The 14482-nt window shown below is 37.0% G+C and overlaps 2 protein-coding genes across 2 annotated transcripts; both read right to left on the bottom strand.

The window, feature by feature from the left end:
• Positions 1-373: 373 nt before the first annotated feature.
• LOC147401287 (transmembrane emp24 domain-containing protein p24delta9-like) lies at positions 374-5775 on the bottom strand. Its single transcript, XM_086442497.1, has 4 exons — positions 5374-5775; positions 5047-5256; positions 815-891; positions 374-675 (listed from the first exon to the last, which is right to left on the bottom strand). The coding sequence occupies exons 1-4, from the start codon at positions 5572-5574 to the stop codon at positions 531-533; spliced, it is 633 nt and encodes a 210-aa protein (XP_086298623.1). The 5' UTR covers positions 5575-5775; the 3' UTR covers positions 374-530.
• Positions 5776-7567: 1792 nt separating this feature from the next.
• LSMT-L (Rubisco methyltransferase family protein) lies at positions 7568-13894 on the bottom strand. Its single transcript, XM_086442496.1, has 6 exons — positions 13312-13894; positions 12689-12717; positions 9826-10037; positions 9180-9302; positions 8684-9088; positions 7568-7931 (listed from the first exon to the last, which is right to left on the bottom strand). Exons 1-6 carry the CDS (start codon positions 13794-13796, stop codon positions 7716-7718), a joined length of 1470 nt encoding a protein of 489 aa, XP_086298622.1. The 5' UTR covers positions 13797-13894; the 3' UTR covers positions 7568-7715.
• Between the last annotated feature and the right edge of the window lie 588 nt (positions 13895-14482).

The raw sequence follows: 14482 nt of genomic DNA, 5'->3' as shown, positions 1-14482 counted from the left end.
GAGACATAAGAACTACTCCAAGAAGGTTTACACAGTGAGACAAAGGGATAGCACAACAGACATCCATGATTGTAGGGTATGTTGTGCATGGGCAATGATGCTACCACGTCTAACACCTATGCTGCTGCATGCATGGTGTATGAAAAGATCACAGTGAGAACTCTGATAAAGCATCAAAAGGCTCCAGGTTTCATGAGTTTGTTGCCACAGATATGAAACATTAATGCTTATCACCAAGCCCCCGAGATTTGAGATTTGAAATTTGGCTGATAGTTGGAAAATAGAAGAGAGTGAGGTGAGTATAGGGGGATTTGACTCTTGTCACTCCCCAAAACCCTAAAGAGAAACACCAATCAAGATAATTGTATAAACATTGTAAAACTCAACAACCCTTTTTTAAGTTATATAAATGACCAACCTTTCTCTTGTCTACACTTTGAAGTCTTCAAATTATTTTTTGAAAGTATGATAATTGCTAGTGAAAATTACATGAGCAGAAAATTGGAAGATGTAGAAACTGACTAAGGTGACTAGAGGAGCTTCTTCCTCTCAAAGAAGGTCTTCAAATGCCACAGCTGCAAGCCTGCTACTGACAAGCAGATGAAGAGCGAACAGAAACTCAACCAGGCCATTCTGGAATTAGTTGATCTGTTCAAATCTTGCATTTCTTCCTCCCTGAAACACCCATAACATAATGGGAAAAACAAATTTTAAGTACTTGTAAGACAGAATAAAGCAATGCAAAATAAAGAACAAATGTTTAGTGACACAAAATTTTCATAAATAAAAGTTTTTTTAGTAAGTGTGTGAGTACCTCTCACGAAGATAAAACATCTCCTCATGAATGGATTGAACAGTGTCCTCCAACTTCTTCAGCTCTAGTTCCATGACCTAGACAAGACACAATTTTAACGGGGTCAATAAGTAGAATCGAGGTAATTTACAAATAACATCATTATTTATGAACAATTAACAAGATATTTCCTGATATGAACAATGCAATTATAAGGCTAAATTAGGTGGCAAATACAAATATAACAGATTAGGGAACAAGAGTTGTCATCAATGAAGGACAGCATAACTTATTTGACGGAATATTAGGCTACCTCATCAGCTCTCAACACAACATTTCCTTGATTAACAACTCCCTAATTGGACTTGCTAATATCTATACTAAGTTAAGGTGCAAATAATTGTAAGGCACCATGGAACAATCAAACATTTTTGAAACTCAAGCAATTGAATTAGAGAATCATATTTGATGCCAAGGGGTCCCACAAAGCAATAGGGGAAGATCCTCACTCTGTCTTCCACTTCATTTGCATTCTTCGGCGCTGTAAGGTTGCCGTAGACATTAAAGGCATCTTCCCATATCTACAAATGTCATAGCCAACTCAGTCAAAAATCGAGGCTACTTCTTGCCCTTCAGTTTGCCTCACTTGAATTGTCTTCAGCCATTCTAATACCAAGGACCTCTTAAAATATTACCAACTAAGATCAATTTTAAACTTTATGCCATTGAATACAACTATAAATGACTTCCAAGATATGATGGTTACTTAATTTTTCGAAATAAAAAAGTATTACTGTAGGCATTTTAAATGGTTACTTCAAAAGATAACAGTGGCCAAAGACATCTTTTTTCCCGAGAAAGGGATCAATTGATTGTTTAAATAGATCAAACCAATTTATGTTGGAACCTTAAAAAGATAAAGCGGTTTTGATCCCATGTCTGTGGCAATACCAATCACACACTTTACCACCTCACCAAGGTGACCCTTTCAATATGTGCTGGAACCATTGTGTGAGTTTTGTTGGATTTATAATGCCAATTGACATAGCCAATCCTTTTATACTCACAAGTCACCAATTCGTAAAACAAATCTTTAGTGATTATAAGAAAAACACAAAAACAATGTGGATTCCTCTAGATGATTTGAAGAGGACAATACATTTAATTCTTTACATTTGCCTTTAATGCTTCTGAATTCGGGCAAATATGTCCAGGTATCTAAATCCCTAAGAACAATAACAGTGACTTAGTTCCCTAAAAAAATCCCTTCAAATTGATGACATCCCATGAAAACTAGGACTCGCAATACAACGAAGGAATTAAACTTAATTTCCTTTTCCTTAAATTATATTCCTCAGTCAATCTGCCAACGTGGATGTGACCCCCCTTCAAAAAATTCACCACGTTTTCACAATGCACAGGCCTACAAACAATGCAACCAAATCAGGAAACCTTGGCATTTGACATAACGACCCTAAATTCATGGTGTTGAAGTTTTCTCTCCAATTCGAAACTCGCCCTCAATTGAGCACAAGAAGGTACTCCTAATTCCAATGAGATATACTCGTATAGTAACACCACAACAAATTTAAGAAGAAATAAACTCAGTAGAAGTTACAACTCTTATCCATTATTGGTAGTATGTGATTTTTTCTTCCATAGAGAGAAGCAGTTCCTTCTTTTTCTGTTATTTTCGTTCCTTTCAATAGCAGCTGTCAATTTCAATAAATAATCATCATCACCCATCATTCAAAGAATCCTATTTCTGGGCATCTTCCTCAACCAAAAGCACCCTTCCTTAATTGATAGAAAAATTTCCACTCAGTTTATGAAAAGAAAATAATCAAACAATATTATTTTTAAGCATACACAAACACCAAAAAGAAAAATTCCCCATGCAATTTCCATTAAAAATAAGCTTGACACCAATGGGAGGAGTTTAGTCATGGTTTAAAATGTCGTAACGTTTTGTCTTTTCAAAATAGCGAGACGATACAGTCCGGAACTCGGAACATATGATGTTTCGTTGATTTCTAAGAGAAAATCAAAGAAGAAGAAAATTGGGGGAGGGGGGGGGGGGGGAGGGAGGGAGAGAGAGAGAGAGAGAGACCTGGGTGGCTGTGATGTTGCCGGATTGCTGCTGACGTCTAAGATAAGGTCTCCTTCTTCGAGTTTTTTTTTCAATAAACAACGAAGTTGATCTTTGCCCTTGACTTTGGTCTTGTCTTGAAGACAGGATTATTCATTTAAGCCCCCCATATTTTGGTAAATATTTGTGATACCCTATGTCTGGAAACTGAACACATGCCCCTTGACCACAGTATTCTGAGTAAGACTTCTAAAAAAACCTAATTTAAAGAGTTGTTTGTTTCGGATTTGTTTTGTATTGTTTCGGTATCGTTTAAGTTTTTCAAAAAATCGAAACGAGATTTAAATCATGAGTTTAGTGCCCACTCCCCAGAGTTCACCATTGCAAACAAACTTCTAGAGTGGCCATGTACGGAGACACTCAGTGATGTTCTTCAAAATCCACTCAACTTGGCATATTGTTCTTTGAGCCATTATCTTAATTATTCTACCTTCAAGCATATCCAACAAAATCCCCGAAGCATAGTGACCAGATAGAGTTAGAAGAATATGCCCCATTATCTTGGAATGGCCAGTTGATCAAGAATTAATTTTTATTGAGCTCCATTAACATGATGCTTCTTTACTGCCCAACATTTAGCTCCATTAAGAATAACTGGTCTTATTATCATCTTATAAAATCATCCTCTTAATTTAATTGGTATGTGTTGGTCATATAGCATCTCAAAAGCGCATCACCATTTTAACAATCCAGTTTTGATTCTATGCGCAACATATTCCACTTCATGTATCTCAGTACAAAATATGAAAGAAAGTGCACAGCTTGACACTTCTCCACACAACTCATCCCAAAATTAATCATATTACCCATTCCAATAGGAAACTCCCATAAGAAGTCTTCCACATGGCAGATTCCTTTTCACGCATAGGAGCTCTTCCAATCATCCCATCTGCTTTTCAATTCCCAATTTTTACTATTTCTAACTTCTCAAGTAGCATTGTTCCTCACAAATGAAACCTTCCAAGAACATATCATGTTGCCTTTCTTATTTGTAGCCTCTATCTAGAGAGCTCTCCTCATTTTCATAAATATAGAGCAAAGTCCGAAAGAGGACTTGCTAAATTCCTTAAACCCAAATGCCATGACGTATGGGATGGCACATGATGCCATAATCTACAAGCTGATCTTGTCCCTAATCCATCCAAAGGGAAATGCTCCCAACATTCTAATGAGATTTATAACAAAATCATGCACCAAGAGGGAGATATCACATGGAGGGGAGAGATTGGATTAGGGGTGCCAATGAGTCGGTTACGGAACCAACTCACAACATTTTAAATTAGAATATAAAATACGAAAAAACTCATGTAATTACTATTAACTTTAAAAGGTACAAAAAACCTTCAACCATTTATAATATTAAAAAAAATGGTAAAATAAATCGGCTCCGGGTACCCACGGATACCCAACGGGTAGAACCTCTCAGTTTCGGTTCCTTTTAGACCCGATTCTAATAGGGTATTGAAAATAAGGATCCAGAACTAGGGTTTTTGGTTCCGGTTAAATGGGTACCCATTGACATCCCTAGGTCAGGGAGGACATTATACCATCAAAATCAACACTTCCCATAAGGCTAACCACACTAACCAATTTACCTGAATACTCCAATTTTCAAATGGATCTTATATACATAAAGGAAACTACAATTTAAGTGCATAAATGCTGTACCCACATCATAGATCTATGTCCTCGCCATACACAATGTGTGTAGACTACTAGAGACTCCTGGTACTTTTAATCTTTTTCTTATAAGAACCCCCACTTTTGCTGAGAGGTTTGTTGTGGTGCTACACAGGTGCATCGAATGGTAGATTCTCCTACATTAATTAGACCCTAAAGATTTAATAGTTGCCACTGATAATACATAAGCAATTGCTTGATTATACACCTAAAAACCTAACCTGCAATTCAATTTTTGTGCATCTTATACCTGACACACTCCATCAAACATAACAAATTTCCAGAACAAATAAAAGCTGAGCACAACAACAATGCATAAACATAAGCAAACTCAAAATAACAAAAATGCTCAACTAAACAATTAAGGCAATAGAGATAATTAAAAAAACAGAAAAAAAAAAGTTGTTAGTGAGCGTTTGCTTACATCGATCTGCCCTTTCTTAGCGACATTCGGCCAATCCTTGGCTGCAACTCCAGTCTTCCAATCAAAATCAATCGTCAACTTCGCCGGATTCTTATGATCAGAGGCATAGAAGCAAGCCATGTAGTCCCCAGCCTCAGTTGCAGTAAAAGCAAATTTCCCAGATTCCACATGATCACCATAGTGAAAATTGTTTCCATAAGAAGAAGTAACCTGAAATTTCAATAAAAAAGTTACTCCAACCAGCTAAGAAAGAAAACCCTAGAAAATTGCAGGAACAAAAAATCAAGAACTAAGACGAAATTAGGGTTAGAGTATCAAGTTTATTACCCTAACAGTGATCTTATGCGTATCGGGGATTGGATGACCTTCGTTCGGATTAATAACGCTGTACTTCCCGACTGTCATGGAGTTGCTTTTGATGTCTTCTGCGATGCACTTGGTGTGACCAGATTGAAGATCAAAACGGATGGATTGAGATACAGATGAAAGAAACCCTAGAATTAGAAGAATAACCCCAAATCTTCTCATCGTCCCCAATATATTTCTTCGATGGAAGAATTAGGGTTCGAGAGATGTAGAGAGAGGTTATAAGGTTTTGAGAGATCTCTGCAACAACTTAGATTATTCGATGAGATCTGTTTTTTGTTCGAGAGGAAACAAAGAGGATGACCGAAGACCAACCAATGTAGTTGAGAAATAAAATTGGTGGGGTGACTCTGATCTGCGATACTGTTATTGAATTATTTAGATTTTATCATTTATGACGTGGAATCATTTACAAAATACAGGAAAATTACTTAATGAACCCTGATTTAGGGATTTCTTTCTATATACCCCTAATTTTTGATAATCCACTCATCTCTGATCCAATCATTGAGATCGATCTTTTTATAATCTTTGAAATCGAACGATCACAATGTTTGAACACAAATCTTGAGTTAAGCAATTTAAATGGGGTATAATTTTAAGAAAGAATGTAAAATAATTAGCTCGTTAAACTATTGCCCAAAAGAGAAACATCAATATATAAAATTGAAAGATTATTCTTGAAAGAATCGTGTTAAGGCGCCCAACAACTTAATTGAAATAATTGGCTAATCAACTCGTCCTCTTTGAATCAAATTCCTGGAATAATCTCCTTACTGATTCAAAAGCAACTTTTGAAATTGCATAAGATCGATCGAGCATGTTTTGATTGATCCATCTCCACCAATTTGAAATCTTATCGAGTAAATTCACATTATTTTCAAACAAAATTACAAGATCATCCCTCGCTAAAATGCAACCTAGGGTTTTAGTGATTGAATACCAAAGCTTATTACTCGGAGAAATCAATCGAATGCAAACGAAGGTTTCAGTGATCAGACAGTTGCGGCTGTGACATCGGGATCTAGTATGAGAATAGTCGATTGAATGTGATTGAAAGCAAGTCTTTTAAAGACAATGGAAGTAGGAGAAGCGACGATCCCTTCATAAGATGATTTGGCAATTATGGAGATGCCTCTTCCAACAGCGGCTTGAAGAAGAGCTCTAGATTGACAAAGAGCATCACTGGGACACAGATTTTGTTGGTTTCAAATGGTGGTAATTCATTGTGGTGATGGCACACAGTGGTGTTGATGGCAGCGAAGAAGTGATGAAGGTAAGTTGTTGGGCACCTTTAACACCAGCCTTCTTTAAAAAATGGTATAAGAGAAAAGGTAATAAAGTTGGGTGTATTTTTGGCAAGGAGGAGAAGAGATAAGGGAATAAATTTGAAAATTGAAAGTTACCATTAGATACATTTTTTACAAGGGATAAACATTCGGAGACAAAAAGGGGAACAACCGTCCTCTTTTATTATATAGATATCTCTCAAGTATTTTAATGTGAGATTACATGTGGTAACAAAAGTATAATAACCAATCATTTTTAGTTAGTTTGCCACACGATCTTGTTCCAAGAGAGCCTTTAGACATCGAGGATACTTCTCCCTCACCTCCTTCAATTTGTTGCTCAGCATGTCCTCATCCTACCCCAAACATTCAACTTCCCTCTTGTCCAAACAATTCCATGATAGAATCGTTCACTTTGCATCCTCGCACTTCCCACAACCTCCACATTCTCATGGGAAAGTAAGTCTGAAAGAATGATCAACAATGCCTCTCTTGCAAATAGTTCGCTTAGTTGATTCTATGTATATTCATACAACCTGCTAAAGGATAAGAAATAAGAAACAAAGCAAAACCATAACAAGAGAGCTTTGAATCTGAAAACTCCTTGAAAATTTTGCCCCAAAGGAACAAGAGTACGATGATTGAAAGAAAATCTCGCACGAAGGCGTGCTCATTTCCTTCGAAAATTCTATCACTCCACTCTGATCAAATTACCCATATTAATTGACATTCCCTTCATAAATGAACATGTATCATCTTGTATTCTCCCCGAATGATGAAGTCATTCCCATTATTATTATAGGATTTAAAAAAAAAAAAAATGCTTTGAACACCATCCAATCCATGCCTCCTCAAACACTCGAAAAGGGTATAAATCACTTATCTTATTTTCTCCTTCAATGGCACTCCAAAGAATTCGAATAAACATATTCATGCCTGTGGTATTTAACAAGGCTGCTCCCTAATATTAATAATACATTCTTCAAAACAATCACACAATACATATTGATTCAACTACTTGGGCTCCCAGAAGATGATATCGCCTTGTTCCCCGACTAGACCCAGATCCTTGAGCCTCCTCTCTTGGTAGTATTCGAGCTCATCTAGTTCCAACTCTCTGTCTTTAAAAATCCCATCAATCTGCTCCAAAACCCTCTTCTCCCCAGCCCTTATTCCGACCGCTATTTCAAGCCTTGGGTCTAGGTTTCCTCCTTCCCACAGCTTCACATCCTGCAAATACAATTTACAATTTTTAACTTCAATTAAAAACTTAATAATAGTGGTAGAGCATTGAAAGGTGCATCACTACTGTCTCTTTACTTAAAATATTTATTTTTCTTACTTTAGCCATGCCAAAATTCTCAATCTTCAAAATGAAAGAGAAAGGGTGATTTAGACATGCCCCCTTACGTTTTACTGAATACAAGAGATAACCCCTATCCTTTGACATTCATGACATGCATCCCTTGACCTCAGTCTTCTCAATAGACTAAGAGGAATAGACTCAAATGCCCTCATCTTCAACATCTAGATTTTTCTTCTCAAAACCCGTCTTCTTGAAGCTCTCCAATCTCCTTGGTGTATCTACTCAACTTTATCTTCAATTTATCATTTTCAACCTAGAACTAACCCTTTACATAAACCCTAGATTTTTCTACCAAAACCCCCACCATTTTCAACTTCCCCAAAAATCTTATATATTGTTTCTTCCCAAAATCAGTCAGCAAAACGTAGGTGGGTATCCCTAATATTCAGCAAAACGTGTGGGGGGTTTTGGGGTGGGGGGCATGTCTAAATCACCCAAAAAGAATCCAAAGAAAACTATCTTTTGCTGATTCAGTCAATTTAGATGGTAAAGGTCACCTAATTGGTCATTCTTTTGCCTATAAGATCTCCTGGGACCTGTCAACTGTGGATCCTGAAATTTAGATTTATAGTTGCTCTGTTAAGAGGGACATGCAACAAAATGAAATGCCTTTTACCTCTTCAATAGAGGTGTGATAGCCAGAAAGTGCAGTTTTGCACGCATCCCTTACAACTCGGCATATTAGCTCTTCATTTGCACGGCTAATAGGCAATTCAAGATGACCCCAAACTGAATTTCTGAAAATGGATTCCAAGAGGAAGGCATCAGTTCCCCCAAGAGCTACTAACCGCAGATATGGAAGCATTTTGGCTGGAAGAGAACGGCCCAGAACGAAATCGAAGTATGCAGTTTCGGCTAGACCGTTGGACTCTGCAATGTCCAGTTTATCCCCGAAAAATGGGTCTGACTCGGAAATCTCTAGTGTGAGAGTATATGTGTAACGATCTGACCTTGATTCGATAAACCCATAATCCAATGCCAACTCAGCATTACTCTTCCCTAAATCATATTGGATGAAAACCTGTCATGAAACCCTTCTGTGTGTCATTTAAGACAGTTTTATGAAGCAGAATCTGCTTCAAATGTAACATGAAGACAGCGAGAAGTTTCACCTGCTCTCCAGCCTTGACAGAAACTGGGGTTCGCAAGGAAAATACAAGTTCCCTAGAAAAGAGGCCCCCACCTTTGATCTCCCAAGCAGAATCTTCAGTAGTTATTTTGGAACTGTGGTTGAGCTGATCAAGAAAACACACTCAGAAAAAACCCCAAAAGAACAGTGATTTAACTGAACCATCACCCAAAAAAATGCATTTTTTTTTATATGATAGCAAATTTACTATGCATTTCAAAAATGCCTCTTTTAGAACATTTCAAATTTACTATGAATATGTGTTAGGAGGCTGCCAGCCATATGAGTCTGACGCAGAGGCGTAAATTACCCCTTATCCAAGTTATTCTAAATATTGCTCGTAGTTTAAGTACATTATTTGTCTGCACCGAATTTTGTTTAATATGGAACTGAAATGTCAAAGGAAACTCCAATCATTGTATATATTTCAGCCAATTAACGTCACTGCATTTGCTTACAATGCAATTAACCTCCTTCGTGGAAAAAAGAAATTCCTTCACCAGATAACCTCTTGCTTTAGACATATACCGAGTCACTCTTTCATTAACTAACATAGAATATAATCCATCAACCATTCCAAACATTTTTATTCCAAAACAGAAGAATAAAAAGAGTAAAAAATATCTTACCAAGTCTGCGTAAGGGATTAGAACAAGATTTTGACCACGAAGGCGTGAAAATGCCCTTGATCTCAACATTCCAAATGCCCATAGGAAATCATCCAACGTAATAGGAGAAGGGAAAAGATGCTTGTGAGGGAGTATTACTTCTTCTTCGACCTTGAGAAATTCATTCTGCACATATTCTTTAACACCCAAGGTTGTACTCAATAGTTGAGTTCCTGCCGAAAAAAAGAAAAAGAAAAACCCATCTCAATGATTCAATCCTGCAAAGAAATGAGAGGCAACGGAACCAAAAATGATGCAAGTGGTGTGATATTTTAATTTGTGGTGTTTATTTTAATTTTCATATTGTGTGTTGGGTAACTTAGTAATTTTACTTTCTTTAGTTAGGTCTTTACAAAAGGATGGGTTGTGGAGAAGCATGTTGTGCAATTGTCTTGTATCATGTTTCCTTTTTAGGATGACTAAAAAGGGAATTATATAATATTTTGTTAAGGGTTTTTTTTTTCCTATTTTTGGAAAGAGAGACGCGTTTTAGCAACTCCCAATTCATTCTTACAAATTGGGTATCAGAGCCAATCAGGGTTCGTACAGAGAGTTAGTACAGATTCGACTATATTTTTTGAGATCGTACTTTCATTTCTTTAATACAATGGTAGTAAAGAGTTCGAACAAGAAGTTCAAGGCCGAGAGATTCAAACAGTTTCATTCAATGGAAAAGAAGGATGAAAGACATCCTGCTTCAATAAGGCTTGGTTAGGATGTTGAAAGGGAAGTCCCGTAAATTAGAGATTATGGCAAATGCAGATTGGGAAGACATTGAGGCGAGAACGGTTAGCACAATTCGACTTTGTCTTGCAGATGATCGTGAGGTGGTTTCTACGGTTCAAGAAGACAAGTCGAGGTCCCTTTCTAGAATTAACTAGGGGCATCTACACATGATCCTTGCTCGTGTGATCGAATTGGGATAGATCAGGATGATTCAATGGTGTGTGTAGCTAGTGGTTCTAAAAGACCAATGGTTGTATACAGTATTAGCAGACATGTGACTAAGTCGGGTTGATTCAGGTTTGAGGTGAAGTTGCATCCCAAGCATAGGTGATACAAAATTCGTTGTGAAAAACATGTGTGATTTCGCTTCAAGGTGGTTCAAGTATTTAGGCCAAGGTGAAGCGATGGGCACATGTGACAGGTTAGTGCTCCAAACATTTGGTGTGACAAATTCAAGCCAAGGTGGAGATTGTTGTGCAATTGTCTTGTATTCTATTTCTTTGCAGGGTTACTAAAAAAGGGAATTATGCAGTATTTTGTTAAGTTTTTTTTTTTTTTCTATTTTTGGGGAGATAACCACGTTTTAGCAACTCCCACTTTTATAAATAGAAATCTCTAGGACTGTAAAACCAAGAAAAGGGAAAGAAAAAATAGCACTTGCTCTTGCTTCAATCTGTGGACATAGGCACCCCACTGAACTACGTAAATCCTTGTTTTTTTTTTTGGTGGTGGTTGTTCTCTTTATTGCTTCGTTGTTTTTACAAAGCAAAGAGATTTTTGGCTTTTTTTTTTTTTTGAAAAGTATAATATATTGAGCAAAAGAAGGAGAACTACAAAGAGAGAGGCCGAGAGAGCCTCAAGAACAAACAACAAGCAAAAAACAGCAAATCAAAGAAAAAACAAAAAACAAAAACAACATCACTGATTACATAAAGAGTCCCATCTAAAAACAAAATCGTCGAAGGTAGTCCCCCGCGAACTCTATATTCTGCTTCGACCAAATGTATAATAGACCCAAAATTTCCAAGAATCTTGCACGAGTGGTACTGCTCTTGTTGTTGAACACTCTGTTGTTTCTCTCGTTCCAGACTCCCCAAGCAATAGCCGAGGGAAGCATAGCCCATAGGATCCTTTTTCTGATGTGGAAAGCGTTATTGGTCCATTCAACTAACACCGAAGAAAACTTACGAGGGAGGACCCAGTTCATACCGAACATACCAAGGAAGATTGACCAAATATTATAAGAAAAAGAACAATGGACTAAAGTATGATCAACAGATTCTCCATCACTCAAGCATAATGGACAGCCATTGGGAATGATCCAACCCCGCACAATCAAATTATCCAGCGTAAGAATCTTACCAAGGGCGGCCAACCAAACAAAAAAAGATATTTTAGACGGAACTAACCTGGACCAAGTGATTGAGCCCAATAAGGGTCGCTCAGCTTCGAAAGAAAGCCATTTAAAGAAAGACCTGACAGAAAATCTCAAATCCTTAGCCCTTGTCCATTCCCACTTTGGCTATTTTGTATTGTGCGGAAGCTCCTTACTACAGAGAATTTGGGTATGTACCCATCTACCCTAGTGATTCCTCTCTAATCCTCTAAGTTCTTGCATTTTATTTGTGTTTTCATTCTGATCTTTTCATTTGCTTCAAAAACTACTAGTGAGCAGGAACGCAACAAATCAATATGATTGATTCCCAATAGTTAGTATCATAAAAATCTCATATATGGGTCCAATCTTTCTGGTGGCATGACCGAGTCTGGGAGTCGACCGATCAACCAAAAACTTGAAATCATTTTTCGTGATATTATGTGAAAAATGTAGCTTACACCATGAACCGAATCCATATCAGATCTTAAGGCCATATTTACGCAATTTGGGAACTGAACTAAATTTTTTGGCTGTTGAACTCTGTCCGTAGACCATAACAATAGGAAATAGTATTTTTTGTTAAAGGTTTTGTTATCAAAGTTTTTGTTAAAAACTTATATACTGTAAACTTAAGCAAAATATCTATGCAACTAACTAATGTTCTTAAAATTTTATGTGGTTCAACAAATAACTTTGATCAAACAAGAGAATTGTACTAACCTTGTAGCTCAGAGAGCTCCTCTTCAGGCCTGTACTGCAGACATCAAACCACATTCATTAACAGCAGAATCATAACTTCTAAAGAATAAGGCCGCCCTACTTGATCAGCTCTGGTTTCAGCTAAAGTGCTTCTTTGGAATCATTTCTCTTTGAATTACTTAAATAAAATTGCATGATTTTCAGAAAATGCATTTTTCGGTTTAGATTACAACTAAATATCCGTCCCTATAAACCTTTGATCATTATCACTAAAAAAAAATCCCTTTTTTCATTACAAAATCCCCTAGATGGCTTAAGCTGATTCTGGCCCATATCCTAGATCTGACTTTTGTGAAAATTCAAAAGACTTACCCCTCAAATACATGCCAAATTTTGTATATTTTTTAACCTTTTTTTATAATCAAAATATTTATTCTCTAAATAAAAATATGATCTTATGACTAAGCATCCTTTATCTTTAAAAAAAAAAAAAAAACTTACAATAATTTGAATTTAATATACTCTAATAAATAATTATAAGAGAAAGTCAAAAAGTCCTGCATCCTCCATAAAAAATAAGGAAAAAACAAAAATACAACTTGAGCACAATCAATTAAGAAAACAAGCCATAGTGCCATACTCACCAAAATATAGAGGAATCGGTAGTGTCAGGAAGAATGTCAAGGTAACTACGCCACACAGAATCCTTCCTAGACTTCTCCTTGAGAAGGAACAAAGCTACAGAAACCCAAGGCTTCAACCCACCGCATACTTTCCCAATCTCAGAAGCCGCAACAGCGTCTGAATCAATCCAATACTTCTTGGGTACCTCAACAACAACTTCATTCCGAGATATGTCTCTCTGTGCTATCAGCCCCAATCCTTCTGCAACAATTCTGGGTTTGACAGACGAAGAATTCGCCGAAACTACTCCTCTGTCACATAGCCATTGCCAGAAGCTTTGGACGGCCGTCGAAGGGGTGTCAGTTTCCGGCGACAATACAGATTTTATGGTGAGAGATGTACTGAAGCGGAGGTTTGGTCTCTTTGTTTGAGAAGAGAGAGGTTTAAGGGGTTTTGCAGAGAAAGAGAGAAAGGAAGGAGAGAGGGAAAAGAGAGAGGTCGCCATTCTCTTTCTCTCTCTCTCTCTCTACGAGTGTTTCCTTTGGGGATCACTCAAACTGAGCTACTCAGAACTGAGAATCTGAGATGTAGTTGTTGATTTGTCAAAATATTTGTGGATAGGCTTTTGCTTTTCTAACATTTGTTATATGACTAATTTACCCTCGAAATTTATAAAATATTAGGGTGGTCTAGACATGAGAACTTTTACTTATAACACACCAATACAAAATAAATAAGATTAGAGTTCCATTTGTAAATCTTGTTCTTACAAGTATGCCAGTATTGTATTGTATTTACAATGCTTTCACAGCCTCCAAAGGAAGGAGCGATGTAGGGGATTTTTAAAGCATCAATGAACTTTTTGGTGGTATTCAAGTCTTCATCAACTTGAACAAGAAAATAAATTTGGCTTCACATAAGCCATGCAGTAACCCCAAAAACTTGGTAGAGAAAACAAAATTAGCCCACCAATTCATTCCATGCATGATGAGGTTAATTCTCACCTCAAAACTGACCACACCTCCGAAACCAGTCATTTGTCGCTTGGCGATGTGTTGTTCCGGATGACTTGGCAGGCCAGGATAATGGACCTGTGTCACCTGATTGTTTTGCCATATCAGTTTTTTCAAACATGGACTGAAGAAAACCCTAATTTGTTATTTATATATGCTTTTCTTTTTTTAATCTTTC

The sequence above is a fragment of the Akebia trifoliata genome, chromosome 5 (assembly GCF_017979445.1).
Source record: "Akebia trifoliata isolate Shusen 1 chromosome 5, ASM1797944v1, whole genome shotgun sequence".
In the NCBI taxonomy this organism is placed as follows: domain Eukaryota; kingdom Viridiplantae; phylum Streptophyta; class Magnoliopsida; order Ranunculales; family Lardizabalaceae; genus Akebia; species Akebia trifoliata.
The sequence above is the reverse complement of the archived record's forward strand: the minus strand, read 5'-3'. Positions and strand labels throughout refer to the sequence as shown.

Excerpts from the sequence above, each read along its gene's own strand:
- LSMT-L (XM_086442496.1), bottom strand. The coding sequence starts at position 13,796 with ATGGCGACCTCTCTCTTTTCCCTCTCTCCTTCCTTTCTCTCTTTCTCT. Across the intron at positions 9,303-9,825 it reads TAATCCCTTACGCAGACTTG|CTCAACCACAGTTCCAAAAT; the intron begins GTAAGATATTTT and ends TTTCTTGATCAG. Across the intron at positions 7,932-8,683 it reads ATCACACCTCTATTGAAGAG|GATGTGAAGCTGTGGGAAGG; the intron begins GTAAAAGGCATT and ends TTGTATTTGCAG.
- LOC147401287 (XM_086442497.1), bottom strand. The coding sequence starts at position 5,574 with ATGAGAAGATTTGGGGTTATTCTTCTAATTCTAGGGTTTCTTTCATCT. Across the intron at positions 5,257-5,373 it reads CGCATAAGATCACTGTTAGG|GTTACTTCTTCTTATGGAAA; the intron begins GTAATAAACTTG and ends TTGAAATTTCAG. Across the intron at positions 676-814 it reads ATGTTTTATCTTCGTGAGAG|GGAGGAAGAAATGCAAGATT; the intron begins GTACTCACACAC and ends TGGGTGTTTCAG.